Below are 26,788 nucleotides of genomic sequence, written 5' to 3'. Positions count from 1 at the left end.
ATTCGGCGACATTCTGCAATTCACATGCCCATTTGCAATAGCCAATAGTCCGCGTGAAATATGTATCTGTAGCTAGACGCACCACGTTTGCCTGTCGCAAGAAATTCAGAAGGAGCGAACAATCGAAGCCCCTCCCAAAGCATGAAGTACCATGCCACAGTACACTCGACAAAATTCACCCAGCACAGCGTCCTAAAGTCTCCGATTGACCAGTTCAACTACCCCAACCATTTTTCTTTTGTTACATTTAGCGACTGGAGAATGGAACAGGCTACCACATCAGATTGTCTACCAGAGTAACCCTTCGAAGTCCAAGCGGCTATGATGACAGTTCATCCCAGAAATCAATTCTCGAAGTTATGCCATTTGCATTCTCCAGTGCCTGGCCAAATGTCTAGCTGTTTTATGTTAAGGTAAAGCCGTGTTTTTTGCAATTTATCGGAAGCCATGTTAAAGCAAGCTATGTTTTTATGTATTCTTCTTTGTAGCCCTTCCCCCCTTTCTGATGTAATACCCCGAAAGAGGCCCTTAAGGGCTGAATAAATTACGATTATGATGACGATCATGATTACGATGAACTCGCATCTCTCTTCTTCAACCTCTTCCTCAGCACGTCCGTAACGTGCTGGGCGAGATCTGTCAGAGTAATGACACCATCTCGGCGCAAAAACTTCGAACTATACAGGAGATGAACTGCAAATCACGTTCACGCCGTCTCGTGCAAAGAAGAAAGCTCAAACCGCTCACCCCTGACGTCATGCGTGTATTTGGTGGCGAATGCGGTGATCATGCCCATGACGCAGCCGATCGCCGAGGCACCCAGACTCACGGACAGGAACGCAGCGAAGCCCACGCCGATCTGCGCAGGTTTGGAGGAAGCGCCACTGCCTTCAGCTGCCGATCTTGTCGTCGCTCGCGAGAGCAATTCCCTGTTGATATCTTTCGTTCTTTGCAGTAAATTGAAAGTAAGTCCGTGGAAGAATTTTCGTTCAGGCATGACAGCGGCGTCTATTCCTTTCCTGCACCCCCCCCTCTCCACGTCGATAACGTTTCTTTGTTCCAGCATCGCAAGTTGTGAAACTAGCAAGACAAGTGTGGTATTAAATGAACAAAATCAGCGAACCGAAAGTAAAGGTTGTGCCCCCCGCTTCTACAGCCTTCGTTCATCTTTCTAACCATTCGTCTTTACAACTGTGCCGTCCCTCACACTTCCATTTTTCAGGCTTTGCATAATATGGCGTCCCGTTTTCACGCTAAGACGTCAAATAAACAAAATAGCTTGTCAAGCAATTTTCTTTTCGATAACACACACTGAAAAAAAGAAGAAAAATTGACAAAACACACAAGACAACTCACTGGAACGCAAAGCTAGCGTCGGCTACTACTTTGAAAAGAGCTTGCACGTTTGGTGCAAAAAATACGCTGAAGCGAGAACCTAAGCTGAAGTGAAGTCAAAAGAATTTGACATTCAACGCAGCGAAGAAAAAAAAAGAAACTGCTCCCAACGAAAACGGGCTGCGATCGCTTATTCGTGGTTTCTCTGTTTGTTCCGGCACTGGAGTGGACCGCCCGCAGCGCACGCACACACACGGCTGTGACGAGATTGCCACTTGAACAAACGTACCATTCACGTCGAATCGAATACGTTTGCCGCCACGGACGACACAGCCGTGCCCGCGGCAGAGTACAACATCGCGAGAGCCCAGAGTGCGTTTAGAGTACGATGGCATTCAGAGTCACGCCAGCTCACTTTCAACGTTCCCTTAAATGAAGCTCACACATAAAAAGAGAAAGAGAAGAAAAGAAAATCGGTGGTTGCCCAGAAACACGTGACCAATTTTCGGTGCAGTCGTATGCTCCACCCGTTTTCCCCCCGCTCCACCCGCACACGCTCGTGCACGAAGAGAGAAAATGTGTTTACATCAGAAAGTTCGGCGCTTTCTGTATACATAATGTATAGTGCGCGTTCCCATAAGAAAACTCGAATATACGCGGAAAATACACGAGACCCCGGATCGGGCTATCCAGTCTGAATGACATCGTAAATTAAAAGAAATTTAATGCGCGGCATTCGTGAGAAGTAGCTTCAATACGCGAAAACAAAAGGAGGATAAATAAATAAATAAATAAGTAAATAAACAAATAATAATAATAATAATAATAATAATAATAATAATAATAATAATAATAATAAAAGAACAGGAGTACAGAACGGACAGAGTGCGTGGGAAAGACAAAGTCAATCACGAAAATAAAGTCGTTAGAATGTACCCTTAAGGGGAGTCTAGAGAGGTGCGTTAAGATTTGTTATTAAATGAGACTCCTTTAATTGCAAGAATATCTGTCATATCGTGAGAGGGAGCCTGGAGAGCCACAGGGACGACGCGAGGGGCGACGACACAACGAAATCCTCTCGACAGCAAGTCGTTACGTCACGGTTATTTTACACTGTCTCTGCTGGCATGGTTAGCCGGGTGCCGATAAACAAGGACGACGCAGCTTTATAAGGTTAACAAGAACTATACCTAACGCGTTTTCAGAACCTTTACGGCACCAGAAACGGGCGAAAACCTGACAAAATATCTCGAAATCCACAATGTCACGCTAACGTTTCTGCGCTGTGTTTTCGCCGAGAAATTTGCGAAATACAGCGCCATAAAAGATGCCCAGTAATCACAATTTTCTCCGCCAACTGGACGAGATCAAAGTTTTGGAGGAATACTTTACTACAGCCTGAACAAGATTTGGCCTTTCGCGTCCCCTTTTAAAGAAACACTAAAAGTTACCATTAAGCATGCATTAATAAATTAGACTCGCTGGTGTGTTCCGTGTGCAATGTTTCCGTAAACTTCTATAGCATGTCTTATTCGACTGCAGTCGACGTTCATCAGACAAGACAATCTCCGAAGGCCGCCTCGCATTCGCACCACGAGTTTAGCTCAAAAACAGGTAGACGTTCTTTGGCCGTGGCGAAACACTGGTAACACACTGCGCGCAACGAAAGCGCTTCTTAAAGTGCATGTGCCATTTGTGTCATACGAGTACTTAACACCAGCGGAGTAGCATCCCACGTCGTCAGCCATGGCAAGTGTCTGTGGATTTTCGTTAAGAGCCATCCATCTATCTATCCCTCCCTTACAATGTAGTTTTCGAGGGTTCTGACCCTCAAGCATTATTATAAGGGTTCTGTTTTTCAAGAGTTATTTTAAGGGCTCTGTCCTTCATGCGCGCGAGAGCAATCGAACCCAAGTGCAACGCAGACTCACTTCTTGGGCTGTGATCTCGCTGCCGTAAAACCCGACCATCATGTTGTACAGGACGACAGTCACGGCATCTGTTTGGCAGAGGATAGACACGAAGACAAGGAGGGAACTGAGTCACACTGTAGTGCAAACCACGCGGCTCAAGAAAGCGAGTCCGGTTTTTTAGTTAACTTACCATTAAGTAGAGACTCCCCGAAGACTAAGAAATACAATACTTTGTTGACTCCAACTTCTTGAAATATTGCTAGAACCTGCAAGGAAAAGTAAGTTAGTTTTTTTATATATATACATCACTTGGTAAGTTGAATAAGAAGAAGAAATAGTTTAATGATTGGAAAATGTAGAGAGGTCGGCCGTAAAATGGAGCATTTGGTCTGCTACTCTACGTAAGGGTAGGGGAAGAGGGGAAGAAAAAGGGTCACAATGGGGGATGATAATGGGAGGAACGAGGTGAAGGACACATTGCATAAATGTTACCACAAGCGTGAGTCCAGGCACGTGTCGCCTAAGAAACGTGAAAGAGCACGCATTGTATCCATCGTCCGCCAACTCTGGCACTGCGCCTAGCAAGAGGTCCTCCGACAGTGGTCTACTGTATAAATGTCACAAGGTAGCCACCATTGTCAGTCTTTCGCGTGCATACTCAGGGCCCACCACAAGCACATGGTCATAAGGTTCGTAGTAATTTGTACGCAATGGAAGATATTTGAAGGGCCCCTCACCAGGCTACACAGACAATATTGGTTATACGTTGGTAGTTGTTACGTGCCCTGTAGAGCGTTCTACCGCAATAATTTTCCGAATTGGTTCATTAATAGCGGAAATAAAGATATTTCCGTGCCGCGAACTGATGATTTCAGAAGGCGAGCGTCACCGCCAACAAGGACACTTCTCTTCCCTTCCTCTTATCTTTATTTCCAACTTCCCCTGACGCCGCGCCGTGCTTCCTACCGTACTGCAGGGATAAGCGCCATTCCCCACATTAAACGATACCACTGACGGTCGCGCGCTCGAGCTTGTTGCGTTTGTCTCGTTTCGTGCGGAGCACGATTTTTCGCGCTGTGCACGCGAACACCTGACTAGCCGTATAAGTCAGTGCTACACGAACACTGAGGCAGTCGCAAGCAGATCACAGATCATGATCTCGCGCTGGAACACGGAAGGAAATGACAGTTTCGCCCTAAGCGCGCTCGACTGCACGACGTGGGAACAAGCAGACGAAACGAAAGTACGTCTCTCTTGCTGGGTTGCGAAGTAAAACAAATACACGCAGACATTCGGTTTCTGGGTTTTATTATTTTTCTAAACCTTAGTTCGCCTACTGAAGCAACAGCTTACACAAATAACAGTTGTTGCCTCGAATAATTCTCGACGTGTCCACGCGAGCGAGGTCGCAGCATATAAATGTACTACGTAGGCGCACTTGCTGATATAGGTCATCCCTCCATCTTAGAGCGTGGCCCACGCGAGGAGGAAGGCAAACGGCGTTTAGTTTGAAATTGCAGCCCTTTTCGCGGATCGTGGCGATGCTATTCTTAGCAGACGTGATCGTGAGCCGTCCAGAGAGCCCACGATGCGGCGGCCAGGCTTGGCCTGCCCGTCCCAACGTGGGAGCGGCTCGCTGTGCGATAATCGCGTATCTCAGGACCGTCAATAAAGTTTTTCCAACCATCCATCCACCCATCCATGACCGGAAGCGCGCATTGTATGCGCTGCGCTTGTCAGCTCAATATGGCCGGGCCTGCACGGCGAGGGGCCCTTGAAGGGCTAAATTTATGCTGCTGCGTTCATAATGGAAGACCGGCACACTTTTTCTTTTTATTTACCAAACTATGGTGTTGTTTTCCCGCAACTGCCGCTGCGTTTCCGCATTTGCTTCTTTTAACGTCTGATGTATGTGCTGTTGCATAATCTCAGGTATTTTATAATTATGTTTTGACAAATTCTAAACGAAAACTACTTTCAAGGCTGTGTTACCCGGGCCTGCTCGTGTTAAAAAAATATAGTTTTATTATTATCCCGTTTTTTTTTTCTCGTTAAATGATTTACATCATCAGTGAGCTCGCCAACCCTACAGGCAGACTCGTGCAACGAGCGCCCATTTAAACGAGTGCTGCGACTCTCTAGAAATAGGGGCAAAATGCGGTTTTTATTTTTGTTCTCACAACGCGTACGTAGCTCGCTGACATGAGAAAAACACCTGTTTTTGTTCTTCGCTGTCGGCAATACCCTCTTCGACTAGCTTGTTTTATCGAAGTACAAAAAATGCACAACGCTCCCAGATAATAAGACAATGAGCCAGATAATAAATGCAAGTCACGTTCGGTTTCTGGGTATATGGCCCAATCTCGCAAAGCAAACAGTGAGGGCGGATCTGTCAGTGTTATCCAGAGAGACAGCGGCGGTAGGGTCTGAAGACGCACCGGATCGTGCCGATGGGGCATACTATTACAGACGTTTCGTTTGATAGAACGAGAGAGCCTTCAATCCTGGGCGGGCGTATGGGCGTGCGCTCCTACTTTGTGGACAGAGGCGAGCAAACGTCATAACGCGAACGCCATTTCCACCGGCCGTTTGGAGCCCGGACGACGGCACAGCCTCCAAGCGTCTGTCAGGGCGGTTGCCCCGACAACAGTGTCTGATGACTGACTTTGCGGCGTCTATATATCCTGTCCCACATTCTGTTTGCGGTACGCCGAAAGCTAACGGGCGCTCGAGCCAATCAGAGGAGTCAACGTGCGCATGTCCTCAGCCCTCGACGTACCAATCTGCGCCTGTGCCACGGCATTTTAAATTTTTGCACAACACAGGAACGTATTACAGGCGCTTATAGAATATTAGACAGATAGACAAACGTTTTTGTAGCGTACGGTTATACTAAATCAAAGCCTGTACCTGCAATACAGCCGACACATCGAAGCACGGAACTACGTTCCAGTGCGTGCTACACGGTGCACGCGAAGCACATTGCGGCGACTTGGCACGCCTCGCAGCTTCCTCGCAGCACTGAATGTTGATTTTGAGACCATAGTGATCGCAAATGGGGCGAGATCATAAGCACTGGTCGTTTAAATGGAGCAGGAGATTCCAACTTCACTTCCACCCGTGGCTTAAGTTGCTGCAGACGGCACAGAAGAAAATTCCAATGGGCCTTCGTGTTCTAAACCAGTCGCGCAATCAACACTCCACCTTGACTCGATGGATGGACGGATGGATGTCATGTTAGGAGCGTCCCATTTGAAACGGGATGGTGGGTCGCACCACCACTGTCATCAAGAAAGTTGATGGCAGCGCTGCACCGCGCCATACCGCGCTTCACAAACCCTACGACAATATTTGACAAGTGTAGAGTATTTTTCAGCCCAGTGGCAGCGCTGTGTTCGCTTCGGTGGCGCATCAATGAGGACACGGACGGGAGCAGCAACAGACGGGCCTAGTCCTCTCTGCGTTTGAATTTCTCATCTCTTTTCTCATTGCTGCGCCACTATTCAAGGGCCGCACCCACATGGCTTTTCGTGTGTAAGTGTCGTTTTGTCTTTGTCCGGTCGCGGTCGGTAACAATACGTCCGTCGTCGGGATAATGAAGGGTTTTAGCGCAAGGAGATTTTTTTTTTTTGTGAAGACAGGTCCTAGTCTAAAACATGCAGCAATTAGCTCAACAACGTGTTTCATTGGCTGAACAACATCTTTCAGTCAGAAGCTATGGCGTTACACACACAACACGAGGTCGCCGGTTCGATCTGTTACCGCGGCGGCCACATTCAGATGAGGGGCGCATTGCAAAAACGCACGTGTGCCATTGATTCAAGTGCACGGCAAAGGACACACGGTGGTCAAAGCTTAATCCTCGTTTGTCCTCGCCGCTCAAGCACTCGCGCGCGGCTACACCAGCGCTAGAGCGGGTTTGTTTGAAGGTTTCCTAATAGTGGTGTAGGCCCCTATGACTATGGGCCTACACTAGCCTTTGGCTACTGGCCCAACAGTTCTTTTGTACAATTTATTATCAATAAAAAATAAACTGAATTGAATTGAAAATGAATTCGATTATGAGGCACGTCGTATTCTGGGGGACCACCAGGGGTGCTTTAACGAGCACCTAAGTCGAAGTACACGGGTGTTTAGCATTTCGCCCCCATCGAAATGAGGCAGCCGTGGCCGGGATTCGATCCCGCGACCTCGTGCTTAGCAGCCCAACACCATAACTATAATAGTGTTGGTGTTGGTGATTCTACCAAGGCGGCGTTAACCTGGAAGACTTGGCCAGCAATCACTCCGCCTGAGTGCCTCTTTCCGCGCTAGATATGTCACCGTGCAATAGAGAAGGTAATGGTTAGCGATAACTTTTACTACGTTCCTCCTGTTTGTACGAACGACAATAATAACAATGACAAAAATGGTTAAGAATGGTGTCAGCGACAAGGACTTCACCGGCGTATGTAGATTATTAGATGCGTGGCGCAATTTATTCCTCCTAGCTTGCGTGTCGTCTAGCTTGCGTGTCGCATATTCTCACCCTCCTCTCCATGCTAGAGAAAATAAAAGCCGCCGAAAAAACAAATTTCTTCCCAACGTCAGAAAGAGACTTCTGACTTATCGTAAACAAGAGTACTTACTTCTACAGTCGAAACATTATTGTGCTCTGCGTAGAGATTCGGCGCACTTATACTGCACGGAATACAAAATCAACGAAACAGAAGGAACAACGCCACCACCACCACCACCACCACCACCACCACCAACAACAACAACAACAACAACAACAACAACAACAACAACGACGACGACGACGACGACGACGACGACAATAATAATAATAATACATGAAAACACAAGTACAATGCACAGAGAGGGAGATAGGGAAGGAGCAGGCTCCCAACTGCCCCCGAGAGGGGCACAAGGAGTGCCTACAGTTTAGGAAGTAGGGGGGACAGAAAAGGAAGTTGAAGATAAGGAGAAGGGAAGTAAAGAACAATGAAACAGCAAGATGACAGGTCACAAAGACAAAAATAAAGAAATAATAAGAATGCCGGAAAGAAGTCGACTCACGGCCACGGGATCAACGGCCGAGATGAGAGAGCTGAACACAAGGCACTCGAGCAGGTTCAAGTCCGGGAGGCCGATGGCTCCGATGTTGTTCAAAAAATACAAACTTGGACCTGCAGCACACGCGCATACACTAATTCAGGGCCCCGTTCTTTCTTTCTAGTAGTTTTTACTTTTTGCTAAGTAGCTGTCAAACGTTACGTGAGCTCATATAGTAGTACTCACTTTGTCAGCATCGGCACCTCTTTGACAAGTGTACAAAATAACGCGGCCCTAAATATAGGAGCCACGCCATTTTTGTTTTCTTACAAACGCAGCAAATATATATATATATATATATATATATATATATATATATATATATTTCTTGCTGTGAGCTCTTTCATTGCTTTGCGGTATTTGCACAACTTCGGTTGCATCATCAGCAATATTGCTGATGATACAATGAAGCAATAAGCTAACAGCGTTAGACTGCTATACTTCTAAAATATTTCACGTTAGCAAGGCTGATTAACCATTTTACAGTCTAGCTTTCAGAGTGCACTTACTTTAACCTGTTACAGCATTTTCGGGGAAAGAATCCCGACAGAAAAACCAAACACTTTACTTTTAACATAGTGGCGTACGAGACTTACCTATTGTGAAGGCATTTATTATTGTACCCTGAAAAGTAGCAACATTGAGACAACAATTAGAACATTGTCAGTTTTGTCTGAAAAAGACTGCATGCACATCTCCACTTACTAGAATTTATATTTTCCCCATCACAACCTTTCTTTTCCTCTTTCCCTTTCTTGAATTCAAGAAAGACGGATTGTGGGCACATTACGGAAAATACGATTTATAATACTTATTCGATTAATCCTTTATTCGCGACGTTTACATTTATAGCGACTCGCCGGTTGAGATCGCACGAGCGAATTCAGGCGAGCACCCGCACGGACTTCCCCGATTCACTTGCTCAGCGTGAAGGAAGGGAGGTAAAGACGTATTAAGCGCGCACACACACGTGTGCGACCGTAGCGTGTCGCCATCTGCAATGAGTGGCGTTTATGATTATGCGACAGCGCGTTTACATGCCGCACATCCGCCTTCGTCTGAAACAGAGCGTAACCTGTTTCCGGCGATTTGCATTCCGCCGGCAAGTAGGGGAGAGCACGTGACCGTGGCCGCCTCTCACTCCCTCAATGCGATACGCCAGCGCTTACACTCCAACCATGCCCTCCCCTGTCGCATCAATGCAATTCCCCTTCCTAGAGCCATAAATCCGACGCGATACGCCACTTGTCGCAGTCATGTAAACGCACGCTACTGAGCTACAATACTCGTGCTGATGCGGCACCTATCTGGGTTTCTCAGACCGATGATGATGAATTATTGGCATCACCTTCGAACCAGGACGGTGACGAATGGTCACCTAGCCTGTATCAGTTATCGAGGTACGCTGTACATGGTTTTCATTCTGGCATTTTCGTATACAACTCCTTAATCTGCTTTCTCTTCTTCAAAACGTTTCTATCTACCTTGTAACGCTATACCTATGCCTGTAACGGATCCGGTCGTATCAACATGTTCACTGCATTTTTTACCACCAATACTCTAAACGTCTCTTGCTGATCTCGACTGCCGACTGGTTGATCCTTCGGTCCACTTTAAATCCAAGCGCTTCTGGAAGGTGTACACGTTACTTACGGGTCTCGCTGGGTGAATACCTTCGTATTTCATTAAGATGTGCTGAGTGGTCTGAGTGGATTTTTGATTTGGCCGGGAGACACGCATGGGCGCCTAACTTCGAGACGACGGAGGAAAAATTCAGCCCGTAGTGCGTGGGCGTTGAACAAAAGGGCCAGCGGCATTCCTTCTTGCTAAGAAGGCGCGCGCGTCTTGCAATAGGACTGCCAGAGAAATTTAAGCTTCTTTGGCTCATGTTTGCGTCTGAACGCGTTTAATGTGCTTGATATGTTCGCTCGCGCAAACTGTCGCTGGCGTGGTAATATATACCATGAGGCCGCAACTGCCCATTTGCAGCGCGGCTTTTTTTTCTTCCAAGTGTATACGTACATAAACTACCACCTGTCATCTTCTTAAGACCACGTAATATGCAAATCAGAAAATACCATTGCATTATATGATCCATTAAAGGCTCCTATTAATCGGGTTTAATTTTTATATAAATCGCCAGCTCTGATCAATTTTTTAATCAATGGTCAGACCGATCTGGCGCAGCTTCAGGCATCAGGAGCATTGAAAATCTTCCTAGAATACATCACGAAAGCCTTATAAACCAGCGCTGCCATTTGCTCAGCGCGTAGGCGTGTCACCATATAAGCCGGGTCGATATAATATTCATAGAAACAGCGCACGCAAGCGGCTTTTCTAGGCTAAACGGAGCTTAGCGAACCTGAAAAAACAGGGTCCGAGGCGCAGAACTCAAATTCGCTTCACATAGCGCGGTTACCATTGGCTATTTCAGTTTGCTACATGAAAGACTTTATAATTCCGAGCAGGCTTTGGAAATGTTTACGCGTCGCCGACGGCTTCTGGAGGCACATTTAATAAAAGAAAACAAGTGGTGATGAGATGCAGTTGAAGCAAGACGAAGACGTCGGAGGAAGATGGAGGCTTGATTTCACTTTCGGAATATTTTCACGAACCTGTGAGCAGAACGATTGGGGAGTACAAACTCCAGAAACTGGAACCAGACTTTTTTTCGAATGCTGTGATCTATAAATGGCACATGTGGCAGTTTTGATCGCCTTTCCTTTCCAGCCTTTGCGGCAAATTAAGAAAAAAAATGTGATTGCGTTTGTCTATCCCCTTTTAATTCCATTGGCGTTCTTAGAATACTTCACGCACTGTTAGGTATCTATGGACCTAACCTGTACCGCACCAACTTGGGTAGAGTACGGGCTGCTTTGCTGTGGGAAAACCGGATTCGAAACCAACTGTCGGACATGTTTTAATGCGATTAGCGTTATCCGGCAACTTCACCTAGTTTACGGTATGCATGCTTGAATCGACCTAACCTCTTTCATGCGAGCTCGTGTCACTGGGTGTGTGTTAATGGATATGAGTCGCTATTCAACGAACATCTCTGATGCCAGCTTAGGTCACTGGGTGTATTCCACTCGGTGTGGGCCGCTTTTCAATGATTCTCTACGACGCCAGCTTGGGCCGCTCGATACATGCCGCTGTTCATTGACAAAAAAAATTCTTTAAAAAATTTTCCGTTGCTGGGCGAAATCAGAGCCCCCGTCTTACGTATATATTCACGCCTGAGTATATTATAAAGGATATTTATTGAGGTTCGTAGCGACCGCAGGTTCTAGGATACACCGAGCACAGTCCCCTAGCTCGAGCCTCTGCTGCGCGCTTGATGCTGCCGATGCTGCTGACTCTGCGCTCCCGTTCGTTATCTTCCTTACAATATATATACATACACGCGCGAACTTCGCGGCCGCGCCACCAGACGGCGCAGCGTGTCCAAAGGGAAGCGGGAGACAGGATCCAAAGCCTGGCTGCTTACGCGCGCCTCACACACGACGCCTTTCGGCGGTGGCAACACTGAGGTGTTTGAATGCTAATCGCATTAACGTCGACATTTCACCGTGATACGGGTTCTGCCGCTATACATATATTTGACCGAATTCAATTAGAGGAAATATATAAAAAAACACGGAGGGGAAAAATAAATCGTGATTGTTGTCCAGTTTGCCCAACATCTTTACCGGTGCTAAACTAAATATATGCTAGTGGGATGATCTTTCGCAACAATCGCAGTTCCGCGAGAAACAAAATTTGTGCAACGTGTTAGGACAGCTGCCACCACCGCCGAAAACTCCGGACCGCGCTGCAAGGTGAAGTATCTTACACTGTGCCCTGGACTTGTCCGAACGTAGCCAAGCCAAACAGGCACGCGTCAAACGGCTATCGCTGCAAACTGCATGGGGCGGCAGCGGCAGAGTATATTGCGGTGCGTAATCAGAATTGAGAAGTTTCGCTGCAGTCCCCCAAACTAACTTTCCCTCGCTGTTTATTCACCGCTGTGAAACGCAAGCGGCGCGCCTCGCGGAAACCGACAGGCTGTATCGATGACGCTGTCGCGACTCGTGCGACAAAAATCAACGACGTATAGATAAACACGCGCGCAATGGAGCGCGCGTATTCATCGTCTACGCTGCTACGCTGTAATCGTCCACCCGCAGTTTTTTTTTTTTTAGCTTGTTCGTCATAGCATCGCGCTTTCCGTGGTTCGTGCGCAAAACGGATCGTGCTGGAGTGAACGGGTCGGAGTTGTCTGTCCTACCTTATATCACTGCTTTCTTTGTTGCACTGAAATGGGACGGAGTTGTAAGTTTGGTGGACGTAGGGAGGGAGGGAATGATGACATGAGTTCCGCAACTAACGAATTCCCCACATTAGGGGCAATTTCGTTAAAGCCGAAATGCACAGGCGCATATACGTATGCAACTCCCCCCCCCCTCTCTCTCTCTCTCGATCTCTCATTCGTCGTCTCTTTCGCTACCCTGTGTTTCTTACATGTGTTTCTTCAATGCGATTTGCAATGCTGTCATGACACACATACGTACTCACGCAAGCGTGCAAACACAGGCAAAGTAGGAGGAAAAAAAAAAGGAAAAGGAAGAGCGCCTCGCATGAACTTGATTTATTTCAAGGACAACTTATTTGCATAGCTAATTGGGTTTTCGCAGCGATGAGCGCAAACAATGAGCTGGGAGGGGGGGTGGTCGATACGACGACGAAAAACAGGTAAGGTCGACCCAGGAGACGGGTGGTGCGAAGCTGCTCTTTTCGTCTTGCCGCGTCTCCGGAATTAGTAAAACGGTGCGGCGCGCTCGCACCTGCATAAGCAGCGGTAAAACGAGCCCGACACTTTCGCCCGTGCACATGCACCGTGCGCTCGGAACTGTTTGCGCAGTGCGTTCGCTTCGTCCACGTCCAGGGATTTGTTTGACTTAAGACCGAGCGTCCACGTGGCCGTGTTCATTCGCCCTGCGACACGCTGTTCCTTTCGTGTTAGGAGGAATTCCAGCAATCTCTCTCTGAACATAAAATACTTCCAACCTCTCCTCCTAGTCACCCTGCTGAGGATAGCTACCTCACCGAGAGCGGTAATTTGTGTTGGTATGTATGTATGTATGTATGTATGTATGTATGTATGTATGTATGTATGTATGTATGTATGTATGTATGTATGTATGTATGTATGTATGTATGTATGTATGTATGAATGTATGTATGTATGTATGTATGTATGTATGTATGTATGTATGTATGTATGTATGTATGTATGTATGTATGTATGTATGTATGTATGTATGTATGTATGTATGTATGTATGTATGTATGTATGTATGTATGTATGTATGTATGTATGTATGTATGTATGTATGTATGTATGTATGTATGTATGTATGTATGTATGTATGTATGTATGTATGTATGTTTAAGCACGCATGCATGCACGTGTAAAAGACATACGAGGCACTCACCAGCACTGCGAACAACAGGATAGTCCCGATATTGCTAAAGAAGGCACTGTCGTGAAGAGAATACGCAGACTCCAAGATGATTCTGTAAGAAGGGCAAATAAAGACAAAAGCAAGCTTTTTTTGATATAATCCAGTAACAACAGCAAAAGAGATTTTCTTCAGACTCTCTCCCAAGGAGCACAACACAATTTCTGCCGTAGTCTCTCTCTCGAAAAAAAATGTGCGTTCCGACGTCGCAGGAGCGTTAAACTATTTTAATTTTATTCTTTGAATTATGATCAAAAAGCAACAGGCCACGGTCTTCTCCTATTTGAATGCTCCCGAAGCGCTTCCCGATGCCCTCAGCCTCCATAACTGTCAGACGTTTACTCGGGAACATGTAAAGCACCGTTTCTATGCTTATTTACTGCGCCACGCTGCGTTTATGCTTCTATTTTGCTCAGAAAGTACTTTTTCTGCTCTATTTCACGAAAGCAAACTGTAATTGAAATTACGACCTGCTTTGTGCAGACTGTCATTCTAAGTGAGCGAATAAAAATAAAAGAAGAATTAATGAAACCTAGATGCACCAACTTAAGAGCAGGGACTGCAATAAGAGAAAAAAAACTAGTATGCCCCCCCCCCCCCCCCCCCTCATCACACGTACGCGACGGACCAAGAAATGACGACGAGCAGCAGCAACAAGCAAGTACTAGCGAGTGCACAACGTGCACAACAGACCGTATATGTAATCATGTTTCTTCAACACAAAACACTACGTTATAACCAGGATGCCGTCTTTTTCGCGAACTGCCACTTAGAGAAGAAGGTGAAAAAAAGGAGGAAACAACAAATGCGTAGAAGGATATCTTATCTTATCCACAACAAATGCGGCAAACGTCAGATGCGTAAAACCCCAGGCAAACTTGAGTTAGCGAAGCGAACTATGCACTCATTAGCTAATTAAGTTACTCTTTGCTCTTCACGACACGCCTTTGATAATTGACAGTACTGGTTCGTCGTTAAGGCGATGACGATGCGTTGTGTGCACGTACTAATTAGTTTCACTACGCTCGCGCGAGATTGGAGCTGCAAGTGCACAAGGTTCTCTTTGCCACCTCACAAAACGCACTAGCTCTGAACGTGTACGTATATTAGGCTCCAGAGGTGTTCGAGTAGTGATACTTCCGAATCGGGTGGAATACGAATGTTCGAGAAATGTGAACTCCGAATATCGAATGAACTATCAACGCGCACGTATAGTTTACTATTTCTAAACAAGCAAGCAAGCATGAACACGAAACGTTCTCTTTGGGGATAAGCCCGTGCACTCACCGCTGCCTTTATGCTACGGCGCAGTTGGTCGGGCAAAAAAAAAAAAAGGAAAACAAAATAACTGAGGCTATTTTAATTCATTTTAATTCATTAGTAATTGTTCACGGAACTATTCAGAACTGTAAACTACCTCTGGAGTATCAAAAACGCAGAAAAACGAAAGTCTGGCGTTTTACGGGGCCAAAACCACGATTATGAGGCACGCGTAGCGGGGACTCCCGATCAAAAACGCAACTGTGGGAATTGCGATGCTTGAACCAGAGTTTTAAAGCATCAAATTCAGCGCGTCAAAAATGATACGTCGAGCTTTGTGAAGTGCCGACTGTACCAGCATTAGGGTCGTACAGTGCCTTGCAGGAAAACCGGCCTTAAGGTGCAAAAAATAATCTCTACTGACTCAACGACAACGATGCAATGAGCACACGGTATACCAACGCAATCTTAACCAAATATGTGTTATAAATGCTAGAAATAAATATGTAATCTTTAGTATCGAAAATATATATATATATATATATATATATATTTTTTACCTTGGAACAAAAGGAGGATACGTCGAAAGCGCAAGCAAGTTTATCGAGCTCAACTTCCACAAGAGAAAACCTTTTAGGAAGCATTCATTCATTCATTCATTCATTCATTCATTCATTCATTCATTCATTCATTCATATCCACTCTCGCATTTCGCGAAAAGCGTTGATGACAGCGACGGAACGGTAAGTTACGGGAGTAACAGCCATGCAAAATAAACACATAAATGTGCCAACGCCGAATTCTTGAGGGAAGAAATCATTTCCGTCGCAAAAAGATTTACTTCCGGGAGTCTATAAACGCTTCCTGAGGCGCGTGCTCTTGGCGATCGAACTTTACAAGTCGTCGTGAACAAGAGCAAAAATAACGAAGATTTGCTAGCGTTTACCGCGCGGAAACTTTAGCGGGTGAACCATAAAGCACTGCAATCTGCGCTACGAAAGCCATTAGCGGTTTATAGAAAATAAATAAAGCTAACGACTGGGAAAATCTCCTTGGTCCGGGTTTAACGGCGTAGCAGCGCGAAACTCGGAACCACGGCGTCTCTGTGCGAGAAGACGGCTTGCGGAACTTGTTATTCTGTGGTGCGAGCGAAAACACCTCCCATCTTCACCGAGTCAGACACGCAGGACTTATTCAATCGAAAGGAAAAAATATTCAAGCCTAACCTAGAGAATTCGTTCAGTTTCCAAAAACGCGCGTCTGGGTCTGCAATCGACGGTTTTCTAGAAGGAGGGAGAGCGATAAAAAAAGAACAAGGAAACAATGCGGTAAAAATTATGCAAACAGCCGAGAAGTACAAACCTCGCAGAATCGCGCCATTAGTCTGTTGTTCACTAGAGGAGAACATTTCGCTGGAACGCACACAGTGAAAATGAGTGGCGATAACAGAGGTAACTGAATGCCAACAATTCTGAACTTCGCTTTTCGCTTGCTTTGAAGGGAACAAATCAAAGACTTAAGAAAGGGCCGCACCTACGTGCTTGCATGAGTGAAGTGAATGATCGAGTGAAGGGAAGTGGCTGAAGTGAGTGGGGGGTGAAGGAAGTGAGTGAGTGAGTAAGTGAGTGATTGAGTGATTGAGAAGAGTGAGTAGAGTGAGTGAGTGAGTGAGTGAGTGAGTGAGTGAGTGAGTGAGTGAGTGAGTGAGTGAGTGAGTGAGTGAGTGAGTGAGTGAGTGAGTGGAGTGAGTGAGTGGAGTGAGCGAGTGGAGTGAGTGTAGCTAATGAGTGAGTGATTAAGTGGAGTTAGTGAGTATAGAGTGAGGGGAGTGAGTGAGTGAGTGAAACGTACGCATGAAGAGTGCGTGTACAGTTGAGTTGCGGAGGGCGGAGGGCCAATTCCGGAGTTGGAATAATGTCGGGAACATATTATATTTTCAAATAATCAACATGGAATGGCAATGGAACGATGGCACCAGTTCGGCAAATGGAATGGGAGCCCAAGATTCCGGAACGAAGTTGGAATGGACATAGTTGCGAACGCTAAACGTTGATTTTAAGCGAGACGACAAAACCGGTATGTGTGTTATTAAGACTAAACTAGACCTGATCAATATCTTACGCTTCCCAAGTTTTTCTCAATGGGGCTCTTTCAGTATTTAACTATGGGCGACTGTCATTGCCACGGTAATTATAGAAAACACTGCGTCCTACACTTCTGCTAGCCCAAGAACTTTTATTGTTACAGTGATGAAGTGCATTTCAAGACAAACTTTCAGAGAGTGAACTCCTTAAATGTTCGTTAGAGAGTCGACTTAGCTCCCTAGTTTTAAGTGAACTCCGTACATTTCGTTAAAGGCTCTAATTACCATGAATTATATGATTTAGCAAGAGAATTCTTGACCCACGGCAATGGAATTCAGGCCAAGAACGGACAAGTCGCAAACGGCTGTACCCGGCACGAGCCGCCGCGGTGATTTGGAAAGCGCTGCATGTTTGGAATGAGTTATACTATCGAGATTACACAAGGCATGATAACAGGTTATTATTAACCTGTTATTATGTCAGTGAATGTGAAATAATGACACAGGACTTCAGCGATTCTTCCGGCTCTGAATTCCTTTACTGCGACCGCAGTATATTCCTTGAAGACCACCACCTTAATTTTGTTTGCCTGCTTTTCCCCTCAATAATAGCGCTCAACCAATTTGAAGGCCACAGTGTAAGATTTATTTTATACTTTCCTGCGGTGGTAATGATTAACGATTTGAGAGATTATGAGCAATAACGTCCTGCGGAGATAAGAGGCCACAAGCGTGTTTGTACTTCCGCGAAAAAAAAATATAGTATGTAATATTATTTGCTAAGCTGTTAAAAACTTCAAAAATGTTTTCAGTTACACTTACACTAACTCCACGCCACAATGAGTAAACAACTGTGGAGAAAGCGCGTCATTCCCTGGAAATCGAGGAACGGAATGGACTGGCTCAGCAACACTAAGAAAGGCACGCCAGTGAAACTTATGGCCCCACTGAGTAGCGCAGTGGCCGGGTGTGAATTGCAAAAAGGGGAATAAAAAGAACAAAAAGAATAAATATGAGAGAGAGAGAGAGAGAGAGAGAGAGAGAGAGAGAGAGAGAGAGAGAGAGAGAGAGAGAGAGAGAGAGAGAGAGAGAGAGAGAGAGAGAGAGAGAGGTTGATGAAAGTTCGTGAAACAATGAAACGGCGTATAGTTTGGTCGTGCTTACGGTGTTCTCCGTATAATTCCATGCGCACTTTTCTAACGCGAAGCACTTTTCTGGCCCATTTGAGAAGTGGAATCAAATTATGAATATTGCTTGGTGTTTTATTTTGCTTTGCTTTCTTCCATGTTCTTTTTTTTTCTGCCTATCTCCTGAACACACGTTCTCTACATCCATTTTTTGCTCTTTTACGTTCAAGACTGGGCTCCATCTGCATCATAACTGGTGCTTTCGAGTATGAGAAAGGAACATTAGGTGCTGCGAATTTGCGGGCCGTTATATTGCTGTCGAGACATTGTCATTAGCCACAATGTTAAAAAAATACAGGAAGGTACGATTTTCTTGCTGCTACATGTTTCGTCATTTTGGGTATGCTTTGCTTGTCAGACTTCTGAAATATCATTTAGGTGAAGAATGGGAAAACGCTTAAGAAGAGAACATATATACAGGGTGTTTCAACGAACACTTCCAATTTTTTTTTTTTTGAAGATTTAGTGTGGAAGATAGTTCAATTCTAGTTCATGAGGTCGTCTAAACTCAAAGCGGCGGACACTACTTGCATAAAAAATTGTAATGCATAATCAAGTAATTGACAGAAATTCACTAATTAACTTTGATCTCATTAACAAAGCTTCCCATTATGCATTCAAGCAGAAAAGTAACTGGAACGCCAATGCATTTGTCCGCAAAATTCGGGAATTAATATCTCGAAACTGGTGTCATCCTAAGAATACGTTCCAAGTGGATCCGCCTTGCGAACTCCACTGCTAGAGTTTTAAATTGCAGTATGAGTCATAAGGTATTTAGTTTAAAAGTTAACGAGTGAACATTTGTTAATTAGTCAATTATGCATTTCAATTTTTTTGTGCAAGTAGTATCCGCCGCTTCGAGCAGACCGCCTCGTGAACTGTTAATAATTTTGGTAAGTGTTCGCTGAAAGACCCTGTATAGCAGACGACGCACACGAGTACTCCTAGTGTCGTGTGCTGTATGGCCGGCGAATAACGCCGTCTCTTACTTTATTCCAAGTACCCTGGCAGTACTAGCGACTGCTATTCAGTTGTTTCCAACTGGAAACTCTAATGAGCCAGGAGATGCTCAATACTAGCAAAACTCCTTTTAAAGAAAAGCGTCGTCAACCGACCAGAATTAACACTCCACTGACACACTTTGGTTAACATTTTGCTCCACAGATGACAAAATCGAATTTAATCGCAGGACTATAATTTTAATTTTTCATTTCGTAAGGTGTTGCAGGGTCTTGCGATTACCTGAACGCGGAAAAAGTACCCCGCACATTCGAGAAATATCTGCAGTCTTACATTTCAAGAAAGGAAAGCTATGAGCACTCTTCATTGTTCACCAACAGCACCATAAGCTAATTCAAAACTGGGTACAGACGTACCCTGCACCATCGCTGTGTATGATATGTGATGCTGTTCGTACTGTGCCTTTCAGAGTTTATTTATTTATTTATTTATTTATTTAGAAGCAGCTTACAGGCCCTACATCGGGCATTCAGTAGTGGGGCGGGCACCACAACAGTATGTAGTAATTGAACAATAAAGTAAAAAAAAAATTCAAAACCAACAACGTAAAAAAAAAGAAGAAACAGCGGGGTACATGAGTTGGCGTACATATGCGCCGCGACACAGTAATTACACAGAAAAAAAAAAACCCAAGATAACAGGACACACAAGCATAACTGCTCAGCATAAACACACAAGCCACAAATTATGTGAAAAACACGCACAGGTGATCGCGGAACCTTTCACGGCCTGTTGTGGGAACCGTTTCATGGGGGAGACCATTCCAGTGAGCTACAAAGTTTTTTCTGTAATGCCGCTTTTATGTTTTCGCTGTCGCGCATTAACGTAATCGTACGTGTACTAATTATTCTGCTGCTTCACATATAAAACGATGCGCCAAGGTATACGAAACTATACAGCTATGTAACTTTAATACCTGTTCAAGATAAAAGGAGTGGTCGGCGCAATGTTTGTGCACCAACAGCTCCCTTCATTGTGTCGATAATACAAAAAAAAAATTCAAAACTCCCTGAGTTTTACGTCGATGAATTTTGCACCAGGATTGTTAGTCCTATTAACCGAAAACAAATGGCAAATGTTGGTGGAGAATGCTTCGGAAATTTATTGGCGCACCATATTTGCGATATTGTATGATTTGCAATTACTCTCATGTTTCGCGTGTGAAAAGAAGTCGCCGTCATCATATTTTTTAGTCCTGACTGGCTAGCTACATCTCATTTGGTCATGCCAACGAAAAAAAAAAGAAAAAGAAAAGAGAACGTCACGATTCTACTCTTTACTCGATATCTTCAAAAATAAAATAAAATCAATTCCACGATTCCACGAGGCACTAAGGCCCCACTTAAATCTACAGTTCCCCTTTTACTCTGTTACGGGTGTACCGCTGCTTCTTCCAACACTAGGTAACTGCAATTTTTATGCTTCAACCGATATGTTCGTTTGTTTATCTCTTGGTCTGTTTGTCTCGGTCAGTCCTGGACATCTTAAAACGCCTAGCATGCTGTCGCAATGTTATCCCACGGTTTTCAACTGAACACGCACACCATCGATGAGACGGGAGCACACGAGAGCTCGATGGGCGTTACGGACACGCTGTTCCGAGAACTACAAAACTACCGATAAGAGCGCAGAGCTATATAGCTCGACGAACGCGGTCGAACCTACACTTCCAACGAAAACAGCTTTTGAGCGGGATCAAGGGGTTCTTTTCTTATTCTGATTGGCTTTGTTTTAGTTGGAACGAAAAGACGACAAAAAAAAAAGGTGAAATCGTTTTTTGTATGAGGTCTGAAAACCTTTTTATCAAGTCATGAAGGCACACTTGCACAACTACCTGAAAGCACCCAAGTACGTTATGTATAATACATATACCCTACAGCTGTTGGCATATTCCCGAGCATGCCCGCACCGTCAGAAAGAAATATTTGCCCACACAGAAGCTGAATATACGAATATACGGTCGTCAGACAGAAAACCCTGAAAACAAACACGACGTGTTCGCAAAAAAAAAAAAAAAAAAATGCGATGAAAGAAAGCACTTTTTTTTTTTATGGGAGGGGGGGGGGGGCAGCAACACAAAACTGCTTCTTGTGTTGATGGAGTGTCTATGCATGATGGCACCGCAATAACTAAACGCATACAGCAACAGAAAGGCGCCGCTGACAAATTATTTTCTCGCCGCTTCAAATGAAACAACGAAAAAGAATAGTAGCAAGCGCAAAAGTAGCGAAGGGAGTAGTCTAACATGCTAAAGCTTTAAGCTTTGAGCATGTGTCCTGAAATTACGTGTCCCTGCACACGTGCTTGTTGTGTACCTGTGTCTAGTGAACCAATAAATAAAAGAATGAAGAAATGAATGAAGGAAATAAAAAATGCATACTTGTATAAAAGAAGGATTTATTGGTGGAAGTGGATGAACAAATTAAGAAAGAAGAAATTAATGAGGCAATTATTATTATTTGTTTTGAACACATATATACAGTTAACAGGAAAGGGAAGGCGAGGAGCAGGCTGGCAACTGCCACCGGAAGGGGCACAACGCCTGCCTACTCTTCTGAAGGGAGGTGACAGCAACACAGAAATGGAAGATAGGAAGGAAGAAAGGAAAGAGGCAATGGAGTAAGGAAATAATGCAAGAAGCAATTAGGTAAAGACTGAATTAATGAAGGAAATGAACGAATGAAGGAAGTGTTGAAAGAATGAAGAAAAGGAGAAGGGGATCAAGCTATGGAGTTACTAAGCAAGGGAAAGAGTGAATCAAGAAAATAAAGAAGGAAAGATTTAACGCAGGAACCGAATGAATGAAAGAAGGGATGAAAGAAAAAAAATGCACTAGGGAAAGAAAGAATGCGAGAAGGAATTAAAGCGGGAAGAAATTAGTGAAACGAACTAATGAACAAAGAAAATGAGAAATAAAATAATGAAACGAGGACGATGATAAAGGACAGGAAAGAACTAAAGTTGAAAAATAAAAGGCAGAAAGACGTAGGGAAAGAAATCAAAGACAAGGACAAAAGACATGTAAGAAAAGAAAGAAAGAAAGAAAGAAAGAAAGAAAGAAAGAAAGAAAGAAAGAAAGAAAGAAAGAAAGAAAGAAAGAAAGAAAGAAAGAAAGAAAGAAAGAAAGGTGACTCGGTCTAGTACACGGAGGTTGAGCAAGACCAGACCGGCCTGTCGCTGCAGTCATTTCGCAGTGGACACGATAACAATAGCAGGCGCTTGCATTGCATGCGCCACGTCGTAAACAGATCAATTGGAGCCGGGATACAAGGCGCCGCAGTAGGACGCAACGCGAAGGGTCATTCGGGAGGGCCTTTCTTGCGCGTCCGATGTGCCGCGCGGTGAAACCCGAGAACAAAAGGTGCGCATACGAATTCCGGAAAAAGAACGTGGAACAGCGTAAGGAGAAGAATAGAAGCAGCTAACTGCAGGCACACTGCAGATAAAAAAAAAGAAACGAGAAAGGAAGCACCATGACACATAAAAAATAAATCCGAAGGCCGTACACCGTTGATTTCAATACAAAATAGAAGCGCAAGGATACCCCAGGTTTCTTTCTATTACTCCACCGATGATGTTATGAATAAAAGGAGTGAGAATTAAGTTCTTGCCCTGCTGCAAAAGATCAATCAATCAATCAATCAATCAATCAATCAATCAATCAATCAATCAATCAATCAATCAATCAATCAATCAATCAATCAATCAATCAATCAATCATAGAAACGTTCTGTATCAGAATAACTCTGCACCGGACTCTGTCACCTCCAAAGTCATTACCGTCTAGTGATCTGGTGGGGATCTGTTTTCATCTGCCGAAAAAGCGCTATAGATGGAAAAAATAAAGTTTACTGGTTGCTGGATTGATTGATTGAGATATCATTCGATCGATTGATTGATTGGAAGACCAATTTACGAACATGCAGGTAACGTTACTTCGATTTTTAAAAGATTGTTCCTAGACCTTTGAGAAACCCTGCATACATGCGGTTACTGAGTTGGTTTCTACTAAACGCTTAAGCACCTCAGCTCAGAGGCATTGCAGCGATGTGGGTGCTTATGGTCATCCTCTGCCGCCCACAAAACGGAACAAGAGAAGGCGGTGCGCACGAACTGGTCCTAAATAAATAAATAAATAAATAAATAAATAAATAAATAAATAAATAAATAAATAAATAAATAAATAAATAATATGTGGAAGCGTTTGCAGAAAGAGAAGAATGGCAGGGGCGGCTATCTCTGGCGATTGCTTTCGGATATATAGTTTTCCTTTCGCGATATTTCGCGAGATTCAACCCACGAGAGTCAGAGTCAATGACAGGTTCGTTCTCTCGTTTGCCCGACCCTTGTGCGCATGCGTCCAACGACGATGGTCGCGAAATCTCGTGAAAGCGACACCATCTCTGAAAGTGATCGCCGGAAAATGCCTCCCCAGGTATGGTAGCTAGACGGGGAAGTGGGAGCACTGGGACGGATAGCGCACGGCACTGAGTGTACCAGTAATTAATGACAATGATAGGGGGCGCTTGCGCGGCTTTTTGGATGACAGATGACAGCATGTGCTTGCTGCGGTAAAGCTGGGGAAACTATGGAGCATGTTTTATTAGAATGTGAAGACGTCTACCCAGTGGTCGATTTAGGCACCACTGGCCTCCTTGAAGCCCTTGGGTTCAGCGAGAGCAATGGAAAAGTAAACATGTCCGCAACAGGCATTAGTAAGAGGCGATTGGAGGATTGGTGGAAGTAGGGAAACGACAAAAAACGGAGACGTGCAAAAGCACAGTTCGCAATAGGGGATCAGAAAATTTGGGCGTGATATTTCATAGTGCTGTTTCTTCTTTTTTTTATTGTTTAACCTAGGTAGGACATTAGGCAGTATCTTGGTGGCGCAACCCACCGCCCCATTCCAAAGGGGACGCTCATAACATCCATCCATCCATCCATCCAGATGCCCCTTTTCAGGCGGCACCGCAGTTTCTGGCAGTTGCAACGCGGGAACTCTTGTTTTCTCGGTGTCGATCGCCGTGTAACTTTGTTTAGAACAATTTAGATGCACCCTCAAGACAGAAGCGATAATGGATGAACAGTTAAAACGCCAAGAACACTGCCTTGCACCTGGGTGCAAGCTCGTGCAAGCTCCCAAGCCGTTGTTCAAGTCTATTAAGGCGTTCGGAAAAAAAGTAATCTTGTCGCACGCAAGCTCCCATAGCCTTACTTTATTCGTCGGAATAGTAATATGCGCATCAGTGGCTCCCCATTTATTGATGAGAAAAAACGAAATATGTTATTATAGATAAGCTTCTTCGAGCGCATTTGGTGGTTTTCACCGTGCGCATGCCTGACAATCTACGGGAAGGTTTCTTTTTGACTTGCTGGATTCGACAATTTAGTAATTCGTAATTTATTATTTGTTACTTAGTAATTACTTTATTACGTCACAGTCTAAGTAGCCCGTAGAATTATCAGCAAACCCAAATGTGACGAGGGCTTGAGAGCGCTCACTCGGCCACCTGGTTCTGAAATGCCTGGGACGCCTACTTAATAAAGGAAGCAAACAGAGTAGGACTGCTCTACCAGTATGACAAACTAAAGACATCTATTGTGAACTAGAAGATTCGTTCATGTACTGCTTCCGATCTCCAGCAAATTAAAACCAAATAGCACATTGGACTTGACTTCTGCGTAGACAAGACAACGACTAACTCCAGTTGGTTGCGCACTACGCTCGAACGATGTCGCTAAAAACTTCATCAAGTTCTATGCAATGATAACGCTGCATTTCCTCCTAAGATCAGAGTTCAAGGCAAGGCAAGGCAAACGGCAGCGAATTCGCTGTCTGAAGCTTCGTCGCGTTGCGTAAATGTGCCGGCACATATGCTTTCTTCGGATTCTGATTTCGAACCGCTTGTTCCGTGACGTTCGTGACATAACAAAATGAACATGCAGTCTTTCAACACTATGCACACTGTGTTCGTATGTGCGTGCCTCGAAATCTAGCAACTCAGAATATGTTGCACTGAGCAACCACCTTTCATATGATAGCCGGAGAGTGAACGGCCGCATACTGAAGAGGTAAAAATAATTATCCTTGAGCGCTGTGTATGGTTTAAAACGTTTAAAGAAGGTACCAGTGTGTTGTTCAAATGACCGTGTACTCAGGAGCTTGGCAGTTAAGAAAATGCTGCCCGTCACGGTCGGAGCGCCTGACACCGCAGTATGAGCATCTTTCTTGCAGAGTTAAATTTAGCATTCGCATCTGCTCGCTAAGCGCGGACAAGCGCCCAACTAACACTATAAGCGAAACGGCGACGTCGAATAAGCATACGATATCGTTCATGGCACCAAAACGCCGCACTTCGCAACGCGCTCGCTTAGGTCACCGCGGAAGTAGCGCCATCTACGCAGCGACAGCCGCGCCGCCGCTGCTGGCACAATTTGCTACTACGCCCAGCGGCCGCCAGTGCTTCCCCCCCTCCCCCACCATACCCCATAACCTATTCAAAAAAGAAAAGAAAAGAAAAGGCTATAGCCAGTTAAGCTTACCGATCTTTCTCCTTTGAGCTTTGTGCAGTTCTTTGGCGACTATAGCAAATCAAACGAACCGTACTGACAAAGCCGCCCGTTTTCTCTCTCTCTCCTTTACCTCTCTCTCTCCATGCCCCTGAGTATAACTGCGCTGACGGACGTCCTGACTACTGCTCTTTGCTCGAAGCCTCGCGGTGCTCTCCAACTTGGGAAACCGGTAGCGTTCTCAGAAGGAATTGTTGACTGCGCCTTTGTCGAGGGAAAAAATCAGAAGCTTATCCGTTTCACACAACGCTGATCTTTCTTTCTTTCTTTCTTTCTTTCTTTCTTTCTTTCTTTCTTTCTTTCTTCTTTCTTTTTTTTTTTTTTTGAAGCAAACTTACCCCGGAGATCACTGGTTTCGTTTCTCCAAGGTAGTTCTGATTCAGCCTATCGCTTTATACTAAAAGTGTCTGAAAGGGAACGACCAAGTCGGGTGTAGAAAGAAAAGAAGCGGTTTCAAACCTGAACGTTTTCATACATGAAAGAACCACAATATATATATATATATATATATATATAAACTACCATATCAGAGTCATATCACATACCGTACTTCCTTGAGATTAAGCAGCCCAACTTCAATTTTTAATGCACACGATGAGCAAAGCGATGCACGGTTTTTAGGCTTGAGGGATTTATATGATATATCATGTTACGTTAACGTCAATGGCCAAACGTCTTCTTTTTAGATGGCAACTAGCGGCGGTCCCTAAAGGATCAGTATAAGGACCACTCCTTATTGATTGTTTTATTAATGACGTTCTTTCCACTATTTGGCATTATTTTTTTGTATGCCAATGACATCAAGCTGTTAAAGAAAATTCA

The 26,788-nt window shown here is 44.7% G+C and overlaps 1 protein-coding gene across 1 annotated transcript in view; it reads right to left on the bottom strand.

Annotated features, from left to right (window-relative positions):
• LOC142575388 (uncharacterized) overlaps positions 1-26,788 on the bottom strand; it is a 209,542-nt gene that overhangs the window by 76,322 nt on the left and 106,432 nt on the right. The window contains exons 8-13 of the mRNA XM_075684725.1: positions 13,820-13,901; positions 8,942-8,969; positions 8,310-8,419; positions 3,439-3,514; positions 3,267-3,334; positions 748-859 (exon numbers count right to left, since the gene is read on the bottom strand). Coding sequence (XP_075540840.1) covers positions 748-859; positions 3,267-3,334; positions 3,439-3,514; positions 8,310-8,419; positions 8,942-8,969; positions 13,820-13,901 — 476 coding nt within the window. The remainder of the gene's footprint in view (positions 1-747; positions 860-3,266; positions 3,335-3,438; positions 3,515-8,309; positions 8,420-8,941; positions 8,970-13,819; positions 13,902-26,788) is intronic.

This window comes from Dermacentor variabilis, chromosome 3 (genome assembly GCF_050947875.1).
Source record: "Dermacentor variabilis isolate Ectoservices chromosome 3, ASM5094787v1, whole genome shotgun sequence".
Lineage (NCBI taxonomy): Eukaryota > Metazoa > Arthropoda > Arachnida > Ixodida > Ixodidae > Dermacentor > Dermacentor variabilis.
This window is presented reverse-complemented; position numbering and strand designations above follow the sequence as displayed.